This window comes from Podarcis liolepis (genome assembly GCF_965112155.1).
Source record: "Podarcis liolepis genome assembly, chromosome: Z".
NCBI classification, from domain to species: domain Eukaryota; kingdom Metazoa; phylum Chordata; class Lepidosauria; order Squamata; family Lacertidae; genus Podarcis; species Podarcis liolepis.
Genome location: NC_139570.1, coordinates 18,865,218 through 18,888,898, shown reverse-complemented (window position 1 = coordinate 18,888,898; position 23,681 = coordinate 18,865,218). Strand labels below are relative to the sequence as shown.

General features: G+C 43.3%; 1 protein-coding gene and 1 long non-coding RNA gene across 3 annotated transcripts in view; both read right to left on the bottom strand.

The window, feature by feature from the left end:
• Positions 1 to 1,830: 1,830 nt before the first annotated feature.
• On the bottom strand, positions 1,831 to 8,804 carry LOC310698097. Its single transcript, XR_014521300.1, has 2 exons — positions 5,091 to 8,804; positions 1,831 to 4,781 (listed from the first exon to the last, which is right to left on the bottom strand). It is a non-coding gene; the product is annotated as an uncharacterized lncRNA (long non-coding RNA).
• Positions 8,805 to 8,808: 4 nt separating this feature from the next.
• NHSL2 (NHS like 2) overlaps positions 8,809 to 23,681 on the bottom strand; it is a 118,987-nt gene continuing 104,114 nt past the window's right edge. For both annotated transcript variants that reach the window (XM_083484616.1, XM_083484617.1), the window contains exons 7-9: positions 18,598 to 18,730; positions 14,059 to 16,508; positions 8,809 to 12,278 (exon numbers count right to left, since the gene is read on the bottom strand). In XM_083484616.1, the coding sequence (XP_083340742.1) occupies positions 16,232 to 16,508; positions 18,598 to 18,730 (410 nt within the window). In that variant the 3' untranslated portion in view covers positions 8,809 to 12,278; positions 14,059 to 16,231. The remainder of the gene's footprint in view (positions 12,279 to 14,058; positions 16,509 to 18,597; positions 18,731 to 23,681) is intronic.

Sequence of the window (23,681 nt, the reverse complement as noted above, 5' to 3'; positions counted from 1 at the left end):
CAACTGCTGAGGCAGTCTGTTCTGCTGTAAAACAACTTCAGCCACCTGACTTTGGACCCTATTATTTGGAGCAATAAAACCCCCAAATTTGATCTATGTGACAGCTCTTTAATGGGTATTAAATTGGCTCTTAATTGGCTCTTCTTCAGGCTATTCATCCCCAACATCTTCAACTGAATAGACACTGAGATCACATTAACACCATACATTCGGGGCGCATGAATTCCCCCAAATAATCCTGCAAATTGTAATTTAGCTCTAGCCAACCCTTAACAAAGTACAGTTTTATTTAATAATAAAAACTATAGCAAAATTTGGGGAAAGCCTTTTGTTTTAAATGTGGACAGTGCTATTTTTCTAGAAAAGGAGGTGCTGGAACCCACTATGAACACATCCCTCATCCTCTTAGAATAGCAATGGGGCCCACCTGAGAGATGCCAGAACTGAGTTCCAGTGAGTTCTGGGTGGGGAGGAAAAAGCCTTGGGTGTGGATATGACCTCTGCAGGAACACTCTGATGCTCCCTCAGGGAGCTCTTTTTCATTTCAATGGGGCTTGTGTAGACGAACGCCCTATGTATTTGTGCCCTCTCTGTTCTTTAGTAATACCCCCTACCCCCGCAGCAACACCTGTGGCTGGAAATAAAGGAGGGAAAATGGAATGTAAACTCAAACGTCTGCAAGCAAATAGGAAAAAATTCTTAATTCCACCAGTCTTCGAAGCCTCGGTTCCTTTAAATACACACCCACCCACCCTTTCTGTTTCTTGTCTCCAACAATGGTTCTGCTGATGGACATATTTGTTTCTTCCAACAAAGGTGTTTGCTTGTACAGTCTGTATGTGAAAAGATAACGTAATTACACACACAGGCTTCTTGGATGTGTGTTATGTTAAAAGTGGCTGGAATGCCACTGTCAAAAAGAGAGTTATCTATTACGTACTTGAACCTCCTTTTCACTTGTACTAATCTAGGGGTATCCTACTTTTTTAGGCCCTTGGACAAGTTTGGATTTTTAAGTGGCACCTCCTCTTGCCATGTCTCTCCCCCCTCTCCTTCTTTTAGAAGGGTTCTAGGAAAAGTCAGGTTCAGAAGCATTAACCTGAGTTGCTCTTCCAACTTCTTCCTTCAGCTCTATGTACTTTTCAAGGAGAAAAAGGCAACCTCCCTCACTAACTCACAATGAAGCGACCAGCTTGCTGGGGTGTGAGGATTCACAGGCTTTGCATATTGTTTTGGAAACTGTGGTGTAGGCATGTCTGGATTACATTTTCAACAGTATCGATTTTCTCCCCCATTCCTACATTTTTAGTCATACTTTTTCAATATGGCTAAAAGCAGTGAAGGCTCGGAAGAGAGGGAGAAGGCAATTTTAAAGCTGAAAGTTAGCATGGAGGAAACCCAATGCCAGCCTTCTGCATTCAAGTGTGCCCGTTGCAAGAGATAGTGCACAATAGTTTAAAAGCAAGAAAAAGTATGTTTTCTTTGGAAGTTTTGCTGTACCCACTGGCACATCTGTGTAAATTCAGTTGCTTAATCAATCACTTAAGCAACTCATTCATACAATGGATTCTTTAAACTAGTGGCAGCCCTAGAATTAAACAAGGGCAGAACCAATTACAGCAGAGCGCAGGAGGGCATTGTAGAAGGAAACCTGAGATGTGTCCTCAAGGTTAACACATCCAACTTGCTTGAAATCTTCCAGCATGACTTCCCCCCCTCCCCACTCTTTGCTCAGAGTGTAATTCACCCTCTGGGGCTTCTCTTCGCCCTCCCCATCACCTTTGCAACCCACAGGTTCAAGGAAATAACATCAGACTTACAAGACAATCATTATTGTTTTTTAGACATTTAGATAGTGTATTACCAAGCTTGCAAGGAGTTAAAAAGTACAACATTCAGAAATATAAAAAGTCTCTCTATGCATCTCCATATACTGTACAGTGGCAAGAATCTGAGTTCAAAAGAGGGTGTGAGCACCCCAAATCAATTTTTCATTGACACGCACAAAAGGAGTCAATAAACTGTTTCCGTCATTCTTGTGTGACCGGTTCACGATAAGACAGACTAATGCAAATATAGAGATAGCTAGATTAAAGTATAGGTAGGAGACTTAGGTTACCTAGGCTGTACAGAAATACTTCAGGAGTGGGGGTGGGGGGGAAGGTTTATCTAAATCCACTTAGGTGTAGAGCAAGGAAAATGGATTCCTAAGAGAAGCAGGCTTGAAAGAAGAAGAATTACTCTCTAGGCATTTTGTTTTTTTAAAAACTGTAACCCAGTTAAAGAAAAGACAAGCACAGGTATCCTCTAGCAAAATGAGGATTTGCGTGTTTTTTATGGGTGTAGTGTCAGGATTAATGAATGTTTTCCTTTTTGAGGGCAACCCTAAACACGTTTACTTGGGAGGCAAACTCCACTGAGTTCAACAGGGCTTGCTGTCAAGTAAATATGCTTAGAACTGCAGTCCAGTTTATTCTACAGAAAATCAAAAGGGAGGAGGGCAAGGTTCTGAGGCAGATATGAATGAAAACCAATGTGCAAATCTCTTGCTAGCAGGAATCCGGCAGCCTCAACATTATAATGCAATCAAGTAAAGGTTTAGCCACCACTGCTAATTTCTCCATTTCACCTCCTTTTCAATGGTTTTTCTTTTCTTTTCCTGAGCAGTCCTACGTGACACTATACAAAGTTTAATGGCATTTCATTGCTCACCGGCCACACATTCAGGCAACAGTTTTTCTAGAAAGCATCCGGCACTTATCTTTGTAGATTCACCCTGTAATGTGGTGGTGCTTGACAATTAAAAACAAAAAAAAAGCAAAAAGCAAAGCAGACTGCTTCTCCTTGCACCTGTGGTGTGTGTTGTGTGGTCAAAATACATTCATGGGATGAATCTTCATTAGAAGTGAAAGTGCTTGTTTGAAGCCCTTTGTGGGGATTTTTCAAAAAATATATCTATATATCTCAAGGACACAAGACCAACCCCTCCCCTATGATCGGTGATGATTCATCTATGAGAAAGTACACTTGTCCTGGTCAACGGGTTTGTTACATTGGGAGAACATTCATCCTGTTGGCCCAGTAATGAGCTAAAATGGTACATTCATGTCTCTGCAGCAATTGCCAGCAGTTAGGGGTGGACTCCCTGTCCTGTGTCACTTACACTGACACTCAATCTTAGGTCGGTTCGATCTTGTTTTGTGCAGTGCTTTTTTATTTTTAAGAATGAATGAAAAATTCGTAGTTGAATGGTTCACATGACTGCAGACATTTTTGTATGTATTCTCCCAAGACAAATGCCGCCCTCCCCTACCCCCAGTGCGTTCCCACCAAATATGCATTTTAACTGCAAAATACATACTTCTGTGCACACATTTTTAATTTCGTTTTTTGTACTTGAAAACTGCATTACCAAATCCAGAGAATTTTGTAATCTGATCAGGGGTTGTGCTCCTGCAAGCAAGTACAGGACCATTGGACTGGGCTGGTCTGCTTTGAAAAGTGGACCCAGCGAATTCCTTCCCTACCAACAATGCCACATTCCACACTGGCTTTTGCTGCTTGGTACTCCTACTGTTGATAGTCATACCACCACCACCATTCTATTTGCATGCTGCCTTTCCATAGTTAAAACCATGCTGATGTGGGAGTTTTATGGGAGCACACATACACAAGGTCTGATTTCAACTACAGCAGGAAGTGGTTATGAGGAGGGTTGGTCGAGGCTGTGCCTTGACAGTCAGAAGCTGTCAGAAAGTTTGAAAAATAATAATGATAAATCCCCTGTCAAAGCTGTGATTGAAAGAACACACACATATATCTATGTAGGAAGATGGCTGCGAAGCAACGCAGTTATTTTACCCTGTTAAATTCAAATGGATTCGCTGGTAGGTGAAAAGAAAGAATAACCCAGAACTACTAATGGCAAAAGGGGATCAATCCTAAATCTGGGGGGGAAATTCACTCAATTTTATTTAATTTTTAAGAATCTGAATGGCAGGTTTTCCTTTTGAAAAAATGAAGAAAATTCAGCATTTCAATGTTAAAAACAAAACCTGCAATTCTATAGAAGTCTACTCAGAAGTAGGTCCTGTTGAGTTCAACAGGACTTCTTCCTAGGTAAGCATGCATTGGATTGCAACCTGAGTCTGATTGATTTTTAAGCCCATAATGTTAGGTATTAACTTGGCAAACCCAAACCTTTTAGAAGTCTCCCCACCCCTAAATCTAACAGGATGCAGACTTAGGAATTCGGGTATATACATCCATCCCCGGCCCCACACCAAAGCAGATTCAAGATTGGAGAATTCCACCCACCCTACTCTATCGATTGCCCGCTTTGGAGAATGAAAACCACAGAAGGCACCCAACAGGCAAATGATTCTGCCACCAGGACTTGTCTGGGGAAGCAGAGGATATTGTATCTGCTCCTGGCCTTAGGACACCTGCTCTGAAAAAAATGTAAAGAATCCAGGTTGTTAGGGTTTACAATCATTGGTACTTCAGCACATTCCTGAGTTTTGCTTGAAGGATAAGGGTAGCCCCATAATCCCACTTTTCTGGGCCTGGGGACACATTTGAAAACCTAAGAAAAATGTTGAGATCACCATAAAATACCCATTTCACAGCGGAAAATCTGGTGATGCTCAGATCCCAACACCCTCCCCCCCCATCAGCAGGCAAAACACACACATCCCCCAAACAAACAGAACACGGGGCGTGGGGGGGAGGCAGGCAACACCCTTCTCCCAAAGACAACTTGTCACAGAACCAAAAATACTCTATTAATATATATATATAAGTGGTACTCAGAATATCACTCAAGAAATCACTCAAGATATCCCTCAAGTAATTAAAGAACAAAAGAAGAAAAGAACACTAGCCTGGGAACTTCCCCTCTGCCCAGAACTTTTGAGGCAATACACCACACCCCTCTACAGTATTTATAGGAACTCAAACACTGAGATCCCGCTCTGTTCCAGTAACAAGAAGCCGAAAGCACCAGCCTGAAGATGACGAGTGAGACCTCGTCGAAACGTCGCCTAGACACCCCAACTTTTACACGGGAAGACACCCGAGGACACCAAAACCTGCATATATATATATGTATATACACAAATAAAAACTGGGAGGGGTAGGATATCTGTGGACACCAAGGTGTGCATCTGAGGGTACCATGGTGCTCACAAGCACCACATCAGGGACCTCAGAGCTCCGGGCAGAAATTTCTGAAACAACTACAAAGCTTTCCCCTTTCCTGCATTTCTCCCCTCTGGAACAAGTTCTATTTGCCTGGCTGTTAGATTTGGAAAAGGGAAGTGCCAATCACGTGGACCTTGGTAATGAGCCACTTGTAGGTAGGAGGAGAAATGAAGAACTACACAACAGGATGGTGCCAGAGCCCCCAAAGGGCCCTTTTGGTTCTCTGGCTTGTGTTTGTTCCAGTCAAGCTCCAGCCATGCTTGGGCAGGACTTGGAGGACATGAGCAACAGACAAAAGTTGTAAGCGGGATCAATGGTAGGGAGTGGCGATCTGTCATGGACTGGTTGGATGCAGAGGGGTAGTGGGAGGCACAAGCTGGAAAAAACCCAAGGGAAGAAAGCTCAGAGCTCAGGGACTGCTGGTGGGATGGCAATGCATGGTCAGAGGAAGAAGAGGGAGAAACCTGAGAGGAGGTGGTGTCGGAAGCTGAAGAAGTAACAGGCCTTACTGAGCAGGGAGAGTCTGTGGCAGAGAGAAGTCCAGAAGCAGAAGCAGAGGCAGAAGAGGAGATGGAGGGGAGGGGAGGGGAGGGGGAAAGTTTCACTCCTGTCCCCATTGGACAGCTTAAATGGCAGGCACATGCTTAATAAACTGATGCTTAATAAACTGGTTTGACCCTTTAGGGAGTCTAGGAATCACACCCAGCAAGTGCAACAAATAAGTCTGGGATACAGAAACAGAGGGCCCTGGGAAACTCTGTTTAAGAAAAAAGAAGAGAGGGTTGAAGGAATGGAGACCTGGTAGATTCTCCAAAATCCAGGGAGGGAGCTAAAGTCTAATTTGCTTGTGTCAAAAGGAGGGGGCCTTCCTGTGACTACAGAAGAAACAGAATCGATTGTGTAAAATTAAGCAGCCACACAGCACTTGTGTGCTTTAAAGAAAGTATTGGGTTGTATGTAACATAGTGCTAAGTTAAAGTCACTTAGTGGTACATTGTGCCAGCAAAACTTTGCTGTGCAAGATTTTGCACGTGCAGGCTACTCATAACTTTGACAAGCAGGATACTGTCCAATCTGCTGCACAACAGATTCCCACTAATGCAAGAGTTGCATTTGATCCCTCTGTTGCACATTAAAACTTGCCCTTTGAACTAGCACAAGTTCTCTGTGATCGTGGATGTTGGATACATCCCTATATATTCAACCTGGTGTTATGTGAGACTCCCAGTGGATTGTATCTAAGAGACTGGTGGGGTCTGCACTCTTTCATTAATTCTACAGCAAAAGATGCTCTCAAGACCATTCAGTGGGTTAAGGTAGTGCACTTTTTACATCATTCAGATAGGAAGCTTATATCATTTTCTTTTTCTAATAAGGAAAACACACTGTCTTGTTCCTAGCTTTTCATCCTTCTAACTACCATCTTCCTTAACCTCATTTCCTAAGCTAGAATCTCACCAGATCCCCCTTTTACTGGAAAGGGGACTAATCTGCAGTGCTGCTACCTGGTGCTGACCCACTTTGCAGGTGAGGGGATGGATAACATTTAGCCATGTTGATGGGACCACCAAAGAGGACAGTCCCTCCTCTTCAACCACCACCATCACAATTTTGTATATTTCTAGCCTAACTGGAAAAGCAACAGCAAAAGCAGAACCAAAAAGAGCAGGGGGGAAAACCCTCACAATCAATGAAGCGTGGACATTTTTATGATATATTTTTCTTGAACGTCTGAGCTGGGAAGTTAATTACAGACCTAACTGTGCAAATCCATGGCAACAGATGGAGGAACATGTAATTAAAGCCAAACTAACAGTGGCAGCAACTGGAGCCAAGCACATTTTAAAGCAAATTCTGGTTCATCCAAGCAGAAGGGGCAGGTAACACCTCCTGGGAAACAAAAGAGTATTAATAGAAAGAAGCCTTGCTGCTTCTTAGGATGACTGTTGCTGAAGTGCTTCATGCAGGAAGGAGAGAAACAATTTGCAGAGGGACAGAAGACGCCTGAGCTTTGGTTTTGGGCTGTACAAAGGAAATGTCCAGAAACACATTACAAACACAGAAAAGGTCGGTCACTTCACTGGCCAGAATACATTAAAAAAACACAAAGAAACCTGAAACATCTCTTGACACCGCAGATGTAGATTCAGTTATAGGTCACTCATTAATCTTCCACGTCAAATGAAAACATTCAGTTAATAGTCATGTCAGGGCCGCTAGAGATTGAAGCTTTTTCCATGTTCTTTTTTTGGCTTACAGAGGCTAGAGACTGAATGCATTCAGGTCAGTAGGCCTTGGTGCTATTGGTCCAAGGAGTTGGCTAGGCAAATATCAGAAATGGAATGATCAGTTGTCCACACTATTGCTTGGCCTCTCACGACTGAATGCATGAACTGCTTTTGTGTGTGTCACTGGCTGTTTTTGCACATAACGACAAGCCAGATTTTCTGTCTTGTTGTGGTTTATCGTGAACCTGATTGCTCACCCCTGGCACAAACAGGATAAACAAACTAGGAAGCCTTAGCTTCTGGTCATATTGAAGCAGTGATTATACTTTGTTTCTCCCTAGCAAGCCATAAGTATTAGCCTACCTTAAACCATGCTTTGTATTTGATTTCCTGTTCATGGCTTCTTGTTAGGGAGCAACAAACCATGACACACACACACACACACACACACCCAGTTCAGATGTAACCAGAAGTCATGGCTTGTTGCATTACTATATTGTCCATGCCAGGATTGAATCAGAAGCAACTGGGCCGGACAGACTAGCAATACCACTTGTTCACAGTAAAACACAAGAAGACAGAAAGTCTGGCTTGTTGTTATGTGTGAATGTGGCCAGTGTGTTTGAAGCCAATGGGAGCTTATACCTGTGATAGGTCCTTCATACATTCGAATGATCATTTAATGTTGCAACCATCAAGCAGTAGACATGTGTCATCAGGCTCTTCCTGAATAATGTGGACCCAGAAATCTGCAGAATAGCTGATATACAGTGATTATATAAGAAGAGGAGGAAAACCCAAGAACACCCAGACAGGTTTGAATAGACTTTCGGACTTAGTATGGTGTTTGACAGCCATTAACTGAATTGTTAGACTGCACAGCTAAGCAAAATGATAAAGAATTATCAACATGAGGCACTAACTGGGCCAGGCCAAATTAGCGACCAGCTGTTGATGGAGTAACTTTCTTCACAGAGGAGGGAACACAGTTGATGGTTATAGGGTTTTTTGTTTTTGTTTTTGCAAGACTTTTAATCAAAATGTTGCATCATATGCTTAGCAAGAATAAAAAGGATGGGGGAATATAGAAGCACAGAATATGGAAGAAGCTACTGTGCAAAGATTATGTGATTTTGCCGCAAAACAATTTACACTCAACGCTGCCCAAAGACAACACTGATCACTATGTAGATTGATAGATTGGAAAGTCCAAACCATCTAGCATATGTTCAATCAGAAATTAAACAATCTAGGATAGAAGACCACCAGTGTCCTGCAAACTTCATTCAGGTGGTGCCTGAACATAGACAATGTGTCTATGAAGAACAGTAGGAGAACTGGCTGTGAGTAGTGGGTGATGTGATAAAGAAATTGAAGAAAAAAGAAAAGAAAGAAAAAGCAATGTGCATTCCAGTTCATAGCATAATAAGGAGGAAAGCAGGTTGTGCGGAATCCAACAGTTGTTTTGGTTTGAAGCTGCAAAACTACTTCCCAGGCTACTTCCCATTTCTGAATCACATTTAATTTCGGAATATGCATTTGGCTCATTGTCCTTTCTCGGCTGGGCTTTGCATCAGCCTGGCACATATCCAGCAGGGTTCTTGAGGTACCATGGAAGTGTGCTGACTCAACTCACAGATTAAAGCCCAGTCTTGAGATAATGAATATGGGCTCAAATAGCAAAAATCAGGAGGGAGCTGTCTATAAGCTTGGCTTCCTGAACTGTTTGGAAGGAGGAGGGCCCCAAACTGCCTTCTCACCTAGGGGGCAGCACAAAATCCAATATATATTTTTAGACTCTTGCAAAAAAAGGAAGAAAGGAGAAACAGACAGACAGAGAGAGAAAGATAAGAGGGAGAGATAGAGAAAGAAGAACGTTGCTAGGAGCCCTACCATTTCACTCCTCTGAAAACAAAGCATTTAAATCTCATCAACAATTGCTGACTGTTGTTTTGAAATGGGAGTCTAAAGTGATGAAGAATTGCATGCTGCACCAAGGACTGGAATCGCTCACAAGAGTGTGCATGCTTTTCTTCCAGCTCTTCAAGAGTACGAGAAACCAAACGTATTTGATGCAAGTTGGACCAATAAAAAGGAAGCCTTTCTTTGTGTATGAATGCCACACTTCAACTGAATGGCACTTATTTCCAGGTCAGCATGTTTAGGATTGCAGCCTAAGAGAACAATTTAAACGTACTGCTGTTCTTCCTGGACTGCCCTGCTTCAGACTGCTGATTGTGGAATAGCATGTTTCAAAGCTCCCTGGTGCTAAATTTCAAAACCTAATTTCCCTGCATATACAGTGGTACTTCTGGTTAAGAACTTAATTTGTTCTGGAGGTCCGTTCTTAACCTGAAACAGTTTTTAGCCTGAGGTACCACTTTAGCTAATGGGGCCTCCCGCTGCCGCTGCACGATTTCTGTTCTCATCCTGAAGCAAAGTTCTTAACCCAAGGTACTATTTCTGGGTTAGCAGAGTCTGTAACTTGAAGCGTCTGTAACCCAAGGTACCACTGTACAAAGTTAGCAGATAAAGCTAAGCTAAAACCCTGTTTCTTTTTCAGAAATTTCATTTAAGTGTGCCTGCAAACCTTCGTTTGCCGACTCAGGCAGCATTATGTACTTCTGCAGATTTTTATTTATTTTTTTTAAAAAAATGCTTTCAGTGTCATTATTTCTTAGGACCAATGACATTATGTACAATTTTCTCATTAGGAGTTGACCACTTGAACAGCTGAGTTTCTGCCCAACTGTTGGGAAATAGGTCATCCTCCTCGGTTTCATAATGATTTGAGAGTACAAATACTTTCCAGCCAATTTCATGCTGGCTATGTCTTTCTATAAGCAATATATGACCACTTATGTTACCATGACACCATTTCATTCCTACTCCCCAGCACGCACACAGAGATTACTGCATTTGTTAAATGATAAACAGCAGGACTCCCAAGATGGCTAGAGCAGTGTCATAGCAAAGCAAAGAAATAATGCATATCCCCTCCACCCGATGATTTGAAAGACCAAAGTTCTGCAAGAGGAGACCGTCATTTGAGGATTAGCTGATACAGGCAACTATACTTGATTTGACCAGCATTAATGCTATATAATCACACACACAGCCTCACACAAAGGCACACAGAGAAAACTAAGTCCTGGTGCAACCCAACATTAGATTATTAATCCTGGGCAGGATATGTTTCATTTCATACAACTGTACTGTATAGGGTACCCTGGAAGTCATACAAAACTAAGCGCAGTATTTTAAAAACACCCTGTTTTCACTTTTTATGAAGTTGCAACTGGCTTACATTAGCTATCGGCTATCATTACTACCCTGTTCCATTAGGGGCACGTTTGGTAATCAGAAAATCAGATCAGTGGCCAGATGAATGAGGAGATTCTCCAGTCCCTGCCAGCAAGGCAGTCAGGTACTGCATGGAAAACAAGTTTTGAGACACAGTGTATACCTGGATTTGGATGTATGATTAAAGCAATCATGGGGAACCTGTTCCAGCCTGAGGGGAGAATTCCCGCATGGGGAACTTGCCCAGGACCTGAAAACCAGGGGTGGGAAGGGCCAGAGGCAAAAGTGGACACTTCAAGGGATGTGACTGCTACATTCCAACTACATAAAAGATAAATGTTGTGACACCCATGCATTTCTCCATTCCCCATCCAGACAAGCAAGTAATTTTATTACAGTTAAAAGATACATCCCAGCCAGGAAAAGCTCTCCAAGGGAGTACATAGCAAGGCAGGGAAAATGTCCTTGTGAGATGAGCAGAAGCTTCTATTTTAGATTAGTCTCGGTTTAGTGCATTGTTTGAAACCTAAACTGTGGCTAATTTTAACTATAAATTGAACAAGCCAGCTTTGCAACCTAGGCTGTTAGCTTGTGTCAAGTAACTATAGTTAAAATTGAACACAGTTTTCCTAGTTGGATAAATGGGCCTTTACCATGAGTGTTTATTTTGCTAGAGTTTTAGTCTTGATTCAAATGTGTTTTGTGTGTGTGTGTTTTCAAAAATTATCTTACGTGAAAATTGCCTTGAGATGGTTGTTTAGAAGGTGATGAAGAAATATATGATGATGATGATGATGATGATGATAGTAGGCACATTTTTTTTGTAAACATTATTTGGCCAGAGAACTGCATGACAAAATTTGGAGGAGTGCAGATTTTGAAGGCTAGCTTTTTCAGTTCACATATTTTTCAGGAAGTGTGGGTTAGATTGGTATGCATTTCAATACAAACAGAAGCAAATTACTCCTTCATCCCTTAGTTGCAACCAGTTTCAGGCCCATTTAAATGTCACAAGTCCAGACCAATGAACCTGGAAACTATAGGTATAGAGATTGAATAAAAAAACCATTATTTGCAACCTCATACAACTCCAGCTCCCAGGGTTCCTGGAGCAGGCATGTGTGTGTGTGTGTGTGTGATGTCATGAGTTCCACCTTCACTTCAAACTAGCTAAATTTTGCAATGTAAATATGCCCCTAGTCTTTCCAAGCAAGCCCCTTTGGATATACCTAAAAGAAATTATCTTTTGCCAAGTTTATCTGTGATTGCTGTAGCCCTTCCCCATGTTCTAACAATCACTGAAACAGGAAGTAAGAATGAGTTACGCTTCCTATTTTCACCATAGCATTTAGAAAAAGAGAATGTTAAGCACTAATACGTACATTTTGTGGGGACACCGTTCGGTTCCCAAATTACAAGGGTGACGCAAAGGGCCCCCAGACACCCTAACTTTTTATAATTTCCCCCTTAGCTCCTGCTTTTTCAAATGTGGGACATGTTTGGCTGAAATTGGGGAGGTTTAGGGCATCAGTCTCATGAATTTCACTAACCCCCTCTCAGAAACCCCCCCCCCAAAACCCTATCTACCATAATTTGAACACTGGTCTTTTTTCAGCATGTGAAAGCATCCTGGGGGGGAAAACAACAACCTTGTATTGAACATGGGTAGATTGATCTTAGGAGGTGCATGGCATATCCTAGACTCCTACAGAGGATCTTGTGATTTTTGCTCACTTCAAGTTAAATTGGTGAGGTTTAAGATAATCACTGGAAAGAGCCATACGTTATTGGGGAAGGAGTTGGGCATTTTACTGATCCTTGTCATCTCTTTTTAAATGACCCACCTTCCATACTCCCTGGGACTCATGGAAAACAGGAGCCTAAAACTCAGGAGGAGATGTGTCAGGTGTAGCTGACCAGATGCTACTGGCATTACACATCAGGGAGCAGTACAGAAAGTGAGTAAAATAGCATCATTCAGTAGTAGCAATAGCTCTGGACATTTCTAATGATTCTCTTTTCACACACACCCCAACCCATCAGTTTTTCTTGCTTCTGTTTGCTCCTTGGACCAGTCAGCAGGATCCCACACACTAGCTGTGTGAGAGGGAAAAGCAGGAGCCAGATTGTGAAAATCAGGGAACGCAACTTTCTGCCTTGAGAGAGGAACCGCAGGGCAGTGGGGAGACAAGAGAGGAACTCTAAGACAGTGGTCCCTCCCTGACTATGGACATTCACTGCAAGGCCATTAAGTTGTGTGAGCATACCAGAGGTTGCAAAGTGCTAATCAGCTGAAAATATGGTATACTGGGGTTGAGGGGGTGGGGGAAGGGATTCAAAACGCTGCCCCAGACAAAACCTTAAGTATCAGCAAAATGCCTTTCACTGAGACAGGTAGGAAACATGGAGAAGGAAGGGGCTTTTATATTGTGGTATGCCCTGCGGTGTGTGCATTCAATGCTTCTTTAGACACCTTACACGTGAAGATTATACACACACATACACACTGCACTGCAGTAAGGGCTGGTTCACCCAGACTTAAGAGTGGAAGGTAGCGTTTGCCCACGTGGCAAGCATATCGGTTTACTTCTTTGAATGGTTACAATTCACTTCTACGGGGGAAAGTTAAAGGCATGCACTTGGGGACACCATCACGGAAACCTGCTCTGTGCCCTTGACATTCTCAGGGCGCTGAGAACTAATGCACGCTCCCTCTGTGATTTCTCTTTGCAGTGCAGCGTAATGCTTAGGACTGGCCTTCTCCTCTGTATTGCAGATAGGTAAGCTGTGTCCCTCCGGATGCTGTTGGACTCTGGTTCCCATCAGCCCCAGTCAGCATGGCCAATGTTCAGGGATGATAGGAGTTGTAGTCCAACGACATTGGGAGGGCCATGGCTGCTCTATCAATGCTCAGTATAGAGAACCACTTCCAGAGGTGTAGCCAGATTAGCCCTGCTGTAGCAAAAGCAACACTTTAAAGACTAACAGATTCATTGCGGCATATGCTTTTGGGAACTACAGTTCACTTCATCAGACATCTGAAGCATTTTGGGATTATTATTATTATTTTGGGTCATCTTGTGGATGATCAATGTGGTTACATTGTTTACCAGGTGTGGGGAACCTCTAGCCCTCCAGATGTTGCTGAACTAAGTTCCCATCATCCCTGGCTATTGTTCTTCTTGCTGAAGTTGATGAGATGTGTAGCTTGGCAACACCTGGAGAGCCAAGGGTTCCACATGACACCTGTCCTCCAGGTGTTACAAAACAACAGCGCCTATCACAGGCATAGAGAAACTCAGTCCTCCAGATGTTTTGGGACTACAACTCCCACCATCGCTAGCTAACAGGACCAGTGGTCAGGGATGATGGGAGCTGTAGTCCCAAAACATCTGGAGGGCTGAGTTTGCCTATGCCTGTCCTTTCATCCCGAGACGTGGGCTGCACTGGTGGGGACCGATGGAAGCCACGCTTCAACAACCTCTGGAAGGTTCACCATTGGTTTAACCTTTTCATAAAATGACCACAGATTGTAAATTCTGTGGCCAATTGCCCTCCACCATTTAAAGTATGCCCTTCCCTTTGCTCACATGTATCCCAGCTTAGGAAAACACCTAGTTAATCAGAATAAGCAGGCTCTAGTATATGAGAGCTTATGCCACAATTCATCTGCAAGTGCGTACAGTGCTGCAAGATGCTTTTAATTCTTTTTTCATTTTCATGATGTTAAAAGAAGAATCCTACCAAGGACGGAAGTGAAGAATCTGCAGGTAGCTGCTGCAATGATTATTCAGCCCCAACTCTTTGAATTGATCCTTAAAACAATATTACCCCACCAGTACAGTTCAATCATACACCCACTGTTCAAGATGGCACTGAACAACCAGCCCATTAGTCTACGTCTGGTGTCTGCAAAGAGCCCCATGGTGTCCCAGCTGGACAGAGTCCATTGTGTGCAGGATTTGGCTCTAAAGACACAATTAGTTCAGGAACCCAGCAGCTACAAGACAATTTACTTTTGTTCCATTTAAGGTTGTGAAGAGAAGAAGGTCAACAGCATTAACGAGAGCTTCTGGTCAGATAATGGATTTCTGGTTCCAAGGATACAGAAGGGCTAGGAAAATCTTTCAGATTCCGAGCTGAATATTTGCATTTAAGGCAGTGGGGGAAGCAATCCTGTATCAAAATGTTCCAGGTGCCAGCCCTCCCGAGAGCTGAACGAATATTTCAAAATTCTCAGGGGCCAGCATAGAAATATTAGGCTGAAGGGTGATGAGGCCAGATTGGGGAATTTTGCCCGCCCTGAGCAAAAGAACAGCAAGCAATATGTTAAGGACACTGGAGTCATAGGGCTCATCCTAAGAATCACAGAATTGTAGAGTTGGAAGGGAACACAAGGATCATCTAGTCTAACCCCGTACAATGCAGGGAGCTTTTTTGCTCAACGTGAGGCTTGAACTCACCACCCTGAGATTAAAAGCCTCATGATTGCTAGTCATGGGTCTGAGAGGCTTTAATTTTGTCCCGCCACTTTCCCCGGGAAAACCCACTGTTCACTGCTGGACTGAAACAAATCTCAGTCCACAGGAAACCTGACTGGCGTTTGTTCCAATTCAGGCGTAAGCAGCAGGTTTCCCCAGGGAATGCGAAAGGGCAAAATAACTTCTCGGATTTGTGACTAGGAATCACAGAAGTGGGGCTGAGCCCTGATATGACCGTCAGGCATCATCAATAAAAATAGGGATCTTTGCTCTTCCTCTGCTTGAACAACACCTGCCTCCTAAGTGACCACCTTTCCACCCTGCCACCACTACCTCAGCAGTTTTGCAGTCAAAACTAAAAATGATCACGTCAGGTTCTGCAGGGTGGGGTGGGGGGTTGGATTAAAAAGAAAAGAAGCCACAACAGCCATATATTGCATCCTACAAGCACTGAAAGTACCACATGCCAAAGAAACTCTGAACAGTTCCAAGCTAGCTTCACTGCAGAGAAGAAATCAGTACAGGGGGACTCCCCAACCTGCCAAATTTGTAGTCTTGGAAAGCAGGAGGATCAGGATGAAAAAGAGAAGAGGCATCCCACTCCTCATGCAATTGAAGAAGGTGCCAGGCCTAGGTCTGATACCAGTGCAGGATAGCCCTGTCTAGGAACACCCATGCTGCAGGTCCTTCTTCCAGTGTGGAAAAAGATATAAAAGCTTCCTCCCTTTAGGGCCAAGATGCGTGGCTGATTCCATTGGGGATGAGTGTGTGCTCTGCATTTAAGACACTTTTTCTTGGGTCAGGAGTCCCCCCTCCAGTAAAAAAAAAGAAACAGGAAAAAGTCTGGCACCACTGCCAACAAATCAACAAAGATGAAAAACAACAACACAACACCCCCCCACCCCGGTAATGGAGTGGTAGGCTCACCCTGACCCTTAGCCAAGCAGATCTCCCCAAGGGTTGGATTAGGGCATTGCGCGAAATGACAAAGCTCTCTCTCTCTCTCTCTCGACATACTCATGGCTGGGTCTTAGGGCCCTGAATTGTCCCGTCCACAGCAAACTCGGTCATAACTCGCCGAGCCAAGGGGTTGGTGGTCTTCAGAAGTTCAGCCGCAGACGTACGGATGCCTGAAGCGCCCTTGCCACCTTTCTTTTGAAGGAGTGCCTTAAAATCTTCATTCCTGCTGGAGGTTCTTGTGACGCCCGTCGGAGCGCACTCGTTGCTCTTTGAATTCTGCCGGTTGCCAAAGGCTTCGCCGGATTCCTTCCAACCAAGCAACTTTCGTTTGGACCTGCAAATGCAAACACGCAAACACACACACACACACACAAACAGATCAGAAAGTCACTTGAGGTTAGGTAGAGCTGGCACAGCCGTAACAGTCTAAAATGGTGTAATGGGACCCATCCAGAGGAAACAATGGGAGCTTTGTATGCAATGGTTCAATTTGCCATGGGTGTTTCCAGAGCAGCCTTCCCCAACCTAGCACTTGCCAGATGTTTTGGACTACAATTCCCATAATTCCTGGCTGGGGCCCAGGTTTGAGAAGGCAGCCCAAGGACTATCCAGCCGTTGCTCTCCTGTTTTAAGCTGCAAGCAGAATTGCAGCTGTCTTTTCTTAATGTGGGGGTAAGGTGCTTTTTTTACATGTGCTTGCTGCTATGTTCCATCCACACTAATGGGTGGGACACTGCTCCCTAGGCGGGGCAGTGACGATTCACTCAAGCAAAGTTTTTAAAATAAAATAAAATAAAAATTACTCTTCTGCCACTCATCTTCCTCTTAAAATCAGTTATTTAATTAGTGCTGAAATGCTTATTTACCATAAGCACTGTTTCCCAATTACTTTCGACACTTGTGGAAACAAATGCTTTAAAAAAGTTAGAAAGTGTGTTAGGCCAAAAACTTGTTGATAGAATGTAGCATTTTAAAAATCCTTAAAAATAAATCTCCTTCATTTAAACACTACTGTGTGAATATGTTAATATTTTTTTTGAAAATTTTAGCTAAAAATATAGATGAAAAAGCACTCTATGGCTCATTAAAAGAGTTACTGGTAATACTGGAGATGTCCTGAGTGGCAATAGGTTCACCTCAATAGGTTCACTTACATTGCTCATCAAAGCTACATCTGCAGGAAAAGATGGAAGAGTAGAGCTAAGAACCTACCGCACCTGTAGCGACTGCACTGCTGTGCTTTAACTTTCTAAAAGGCAGGTTTGCTGGGGTCATAGAATCATAGAATTGTAGAGTTGGAAGGGACCACGAGGGTCATTTGGTCCAACGCCCTGCAATGCAGAAATGTTTTGCCCAACGTGGGGCTCAAACCCACGACCCTGAGATTAAGAGTCTCATGCTCTACCGACTGAGCTATCTCTCAGAGGAACACAAGGAGGATAATGATCGGATTATGACCTCCTGTGGGTGGTGTCAAATGTGAGTGAAGTAAGAAAGCACAAACTCTAGCTAGCTCTAGTTATCTTGAATGGAAGCAGAATGTGAACTTTCTTTTGTCAGTGGGCAAAAACACTGCACGCTTTGCAGCACTGGTGGGCCTCTAGATGTTATTGAACTATAACTCCCATCGGCCCCAGCCAGCATAGCCAATGGTCAGGGGCAATGGGAACTGTAGTTCAGCAGTGTCTGGAAGGCTGCAAGTTCCATCTGCCTGATGTACAGGGACTGGCTTTAAGTAGGATGCAGCAGTACAGTTAGGTCATTTTGGACCCTTGGCTTACTTATGTTACTTATGTTATCTCTCTTTAGATATAGCTTTGCTTACTTTGAAATCTGGTAGGGCAGCCCTGATGCAGTGGGGGGACCCACCTTTGGTTTGTTCTGCTGAATAGACCCCTAGAGCTCTTCCCCAAAGCTCTAACTGGATGAATTCCTGGGTGAAATGGGTGACGGGAGTATCTGAGACATGGTGCAAGCATTCGATTTGAAAATGCAAGCCTCTGGTCCTTATGAGAAGCTGCAGAGATCAGCATGAAAACAAGCAAGCACTCATGAAAGTGGTGCAGGAGGTGGGGTTCGAAACAGCCCACCTGAAATGGAGTGGCTGGTCTGCAGTGGCTGTTAAACAAATCCCTAACTGGTACAGGAGCTTGGCTTTGAGAATAGACCCAAACTGGTGATTGGAAACTATTATGGGATCTCTGGACCTGAGTTGTGCAGATTCTGGAGGACATGAACAGGGGATGAAGTGAGGAAGGATTTTCGGGTGGGGTATGCATGAAGCTCACAAAGAGCAGGAAGGGTCTTTCCCCCCAAGTTAAGGCTGGCGTACGGTGGGGCTAGAGTGGTGGGGTGAGCAAACCACCCCACACCCTCAGAGGAGCTACCAACTCCCAAAATGCAACACCTGGATGGGCCCCCACCTGTGGATGACAGTAAACAAATCCTCTGTGGTTCGGGATGTCACAAACACATCGTCGTCCTCCTCGGTTATCGACTCGGCGGTTTTGTCACTTACAAAGCTTTTCTCTTCGGCCCTTGAGCCCACTGAGCTCCCTGAAGAAAAGAAAGCAAGAGTCTTGGCCAAACAGGTCTCCTGCCAGTGAGATCTGGGATGTTGGCGGTAAACTTGTGGGGTGGGGTGGGGGGTGGGAGAAAGGCACTTCAGAAACAGCCAACTGGAGAACAGGTATGGGGAACCTGGAGCCCTACAGGTGCTGTTGGAGGTCAACTCCCATCAGCCCCAGCCAGCGTGACCAATGGTCAAGGATGATGGGAACTGAAGTCCAACAACTCCTAGAGGGACACAGGTTCACCATCCCTGGGCAGAGGAGCCAGGTGTGCGGGTGTTTGAAAAAGAGAGAGAGAGACAAAGACAGAGACAGAAGGACAGGGAGGACAGGCAATGCTCATTTAATCTTCAATAACCAGATATAGCACATGAAGACATTGATTTGATTCTTGCCACCACCTCTTTGTGCACCTGTAGAGGCCTTTCCTGATGCCCAGAGGATCCCCTGTCCCTTATGCTGAAACTGGGCTGGGAAGGAGGATTCTTCTGGAGTCAAGAAAAGAGTTTGTAGTGTGTACTTGGTTGTGCATTGTCCTTACTACATTTTTCCTGTTTGCAAATGTACCCACAGGCTCCAAATGGTGGGTGAACCCAGATATAATGGGAAAGCAGCAAGCAAAGGGGTGGCGGGATTAATATCAATTAATATCAGCTCCTTCACCAGAGAGCTTCAAATACAAGTTCAAGCTTTTCTTATATAGGCTCCACTTTTCCTTCTACTTTCTCCATCTTGCCCATTCCTAAATCCCCCCCTGAAGTTGCACATCCCCCATGAAGCTGCAGGGGAGAGGGGAGAGGGGAAGGGCAGAGAAAGCAATTGTACCTTTCTTTCCAACTCCAACTCCTTTAATCTACCCCTTTCAGCTAAAAATATCTTTTCAAGGGAGTTGAGATAAAAATAGAGGAAAGAGTTAAAGCTCCATTTGCCAGAGCACAACTTTCTGGAACTTAGAAGTATGCCCAGTGGACATGCCCTCTTATACCACTTTATCCTGGGAACTGTAGTTTGTTCAGGATTCTGGGAACTGTCATTCAGTGAGGTACAGACCCTTTTAAGAAACTACATTTCCCAGAATTCTTGGGGGAAGACATAACAGGTTAAAGTGGTATGAGAGTGCTTTAAATGTATGGTACGGATGTGACATCAGACTAGGGCGGCTCTACTTTCAGAACAGCAACCCTGAAACACCATTCCTTTTTATTCCCAGTGTTCAGGGGAAGATTGTCACTGGTTAACTAGCTGAAACAAAGCAAACTATGGGTATCTAGAAGAGGAAGCATAAACAGCAACAAGACTGTGAATCTAAGAAAGGCACCGTATTGTGCTCAATATATATATATATATATATATATATATATATATATATATATATATATAAAACATAAACTACATTAAGAAAGATAAAATGAAACGAAGCTAAACAATGTTAATTAGTAAACATAAATAAGAAAACAGAGAACCAGCTGGGGAAAAAATATGGTAACTCAGTTGGAACTGAAAAAGAAATTGCATCCCTCCCCCAGCTATCGCTCCTTTGTTTTATTTATGTTTTCTGATTAAGAATGCTTTGCTGCATCTTTACTGATGCAGTTTAGGTTAGATACGTTGAGTACAATATTCTACCTTTATTGTATTCAAGGTCTTGTTACTGGTTATTAAGTAGACAAAATGACACCCACACCTACGCACAAGAAGGAAGTATAAGCAACCCCAAGGAGGGAAACCCCAAATTGGCTTAGTCTGGGGAAAGAGCTAGGGAAGATGTGGGTACGATACCCTCTCCAAGAGCAGCACTTTGAAGCAGCTGCTGGTTATTATTTTCAAGCGAGAGATCCTAACCTCAGATCTCCTGTTATTGCATCCATTTTCAAGTGAACACAGAATTCACAGGTATTCCCTTCCCTTCCTGAAGATCTTCAGGTGTTCACAGGAGGTTTGTTTGCACGTTACAATGAACACAGGGACAAACTTGTCTCTCCACATGTGCCGGGGTTTGTGTGAAAAAGCACACACTTCTTATTTGCACAGCTCAGCTGTTGCGTACACAGGAAAACAGACTGTAAAGATCACTGGACGATACATGAGGCTTGTTGACAAGTCACATTGAGCACAGGTACAAGTGGAACTGTTTGTGTGAAAGAGTGTACACTTGTTGAGCACTGCATGTTAACAATAGTACAAGTGTTTGTGGACGCAGATGCGCAGATTATGCACTCGTTGAATGTGGTGTGCCAACAACTGTATGTAAAGAACTGTAAAAATGTACAGCTCAGCTATTTATTTATTTTTACACAGATCATACACTAGATGAATGCAGCATGTGAACACCCCCTAAGCTGATGGGTTTTGCCGTTAGGTGGAGCTGCGAGCTTGATCCAAGTAGGAGCAGCAGGCCTTCTACGAGAAATGACAAGTACCAGAAGGGTACAGAATGAGGGCCATAAAAAGGGGAAAGGTGGGAAGGTTTGAGCTGACTGATGATGGTTGGAGAAGGAGCTGAAGAGAGATCAGAGGGAGAAAGAAATAGGGGGAATGAATAAAGCTAACAGACAAGATGTTGGGAAGAATGAAGTTAAGTGGTTTAAGCAGCAATGTTATAAAGGTGTATGTAAAAATGGATTATTAACAGGTGAGAATCCAAAGTTATAATATATTAAGTTAAAGGATTAAGATAAAAACAAAGAGGGAAAGAAATTGCTGAAGTAACTAACTGAATTGGAATACAAAAAAGGGAGGTGTGAGGAGGTCAGGGAAGCAAGGATATGAATGTAAGGTTGAAAGATTGATGCATTTTTAAAGTGTTTTTTATCTTTTTTGTATTTTTCTTTTATTCTTATTTCTGTCTTTTTTCTTTTCTTTTTATCTATGTAATTTTTTTCTTTGAAACCTTAATAAATATCATTTTTAAAAAAACAGAATGAGGGCCATAAAAAGGGGAAAGGTGGGAAGGTTTGAGCTGACTGATGATGGTTGGAGAAGGAGCTGAAGAGAGATCAGAGGGAGAAAGAAATAGGGGGAATGAATAAAGCTAACAGACAAGATGTTGGGAAGAATAGGAAGAATGGACATATAGAGGAACAGAAACCAACAGATCAAAAGAGAGAGAGTGGGAGAGCGGGGTCACATCTGCACTTTAACTTCAAAGCACTATCAAACCTCTTTAAATAGTCATGGCTTCCCCCAAAGAATCATGGGAATTGTAGTTTGTTAAGGGAGCTGAGAGTTGTTAGGACACCCCTCAAAGAGATGAGTCTCATAGTAGTTTTACCATCAGTTCCTCTTCCCAGGGAAGTCTGGGGAATTTTAGCTCTGAGAGGGGAATAGGGCTCTAGCATCTCGCAGCATTTTAACAGATTACAGTTCCCAGGATTCTTTGGGAGAAGTTGTGGCTATTTTAAGTGGTGCGATCCTGCTTTAAATGTACAATGCACATGGGGCATGAGGGACAGGCTGCTATCCAGCTGGTAACTTTAGATTGTCATGCAATCAAAAGTTGCTCAGGATTGGGTGAATTTATTTTGCTGTGGTTTGTGTATTTTTTAATTTATAGGTAGCTTCCACTAACTATTTCAATCCATAGCATAAAGCAAGATTGTCCAAGCATCCATCAGAGAATTAAAGATGTTTTGCTAGTCTGCCTCTCCCCATTTATATTTGACTACTGGGCATTACACATCATATCATATCACATCAGAGCCAATTCAGAACAGTAGTTAGAAAGTTAGACTAGAACAGCGGAAGGTCAGGTTCTAATCCCCATTCACTTAGTGACTTCGGACTGGTCCTATCTTACAGGGTTGCAATGAGGATAAAGCTGGGAGGGGAAGAATTCATTGGAGGGCAGGCAGGATATGATTTCAAGCAATAACCAGTACATATACTATTAAAAGTAGATACGATATTAGTAAAATGATTGTAATTCTTGTTAATTTTTCATGCTACTGTTGTGATTGTGAGCTGCCCTGAGTTCAAAATTATTTCGGAAAAGCAGAATACAAACATTAAATCAAATCAAATATGCATCTCAAGATGAATAGGGAAGAACTTCTTCCTATGAGCTTCTTCACACATTACCAAGTTCTAATGTGAAAGGAATCCTGGGAGGAAGTTATAGGGTGCAGCACAAATAAAAATGGTCATGTGTGACAATCACATGACATATAGTTTTTTCCCCCCTATGCAAGAAGGAAGGGGAAACTGCGGCCCTCCAGATGTTGTTAGACTACAAATACCACCATCCTTTATTATTGGCCTTGCTGGCTGGGGCAGGTGGGAGCAGGAGGCGAACAAAACCTGGAGGGCTACAAGGATTCAGCACATAATGCAAAAGCAAGGACTAACTGCCTTTTCCCAGCCTGTGTACGCTGAGCAAAAAACACAAGCCCCAACAACATCCTGAATGCAATCATCACACATTACTTCTTTTACATAAAGGGGCTACAGAGCATTGGCAGAACACATGCCTTCCATGCAAAAGGTCCCAGGTTTCACCCACAACATCTACAGCTAAAGAGGAATCAGTTTGGAGGTGACGGAATAAAAAAATCTGCCTAAAATCCCCAGGAGTTGCTGCCAATCTGAGCAGGCAACACAGAGTTAAATGGTCACGTAGTCAGATGTGGTATAAGGCATCTCCCTGTGTTTCAACATGTGTGTAGCTGCCTCATGCTGGCCTTGTTTGCACATCACACAAAGCCAAATATTGGCTTGGTGTGAACACATGATTGGGCAGACTCCTTGCCTGGACTTTTTGACTGCTGCACTGCACTGGGCTAAGCTAAGGTTTGGCTAAGTGTTTTGCCTGGGCAGTTAAGCTCTATCCAGACTAACCACAAGGTGTATCCAAGAACAAACCTAAGCTACAGACTGTGGTTAGTCTCTGGAGGGAGCTTAACCACAAGCCAGGGTTGGGACGGCACTCAAACCCAAACACT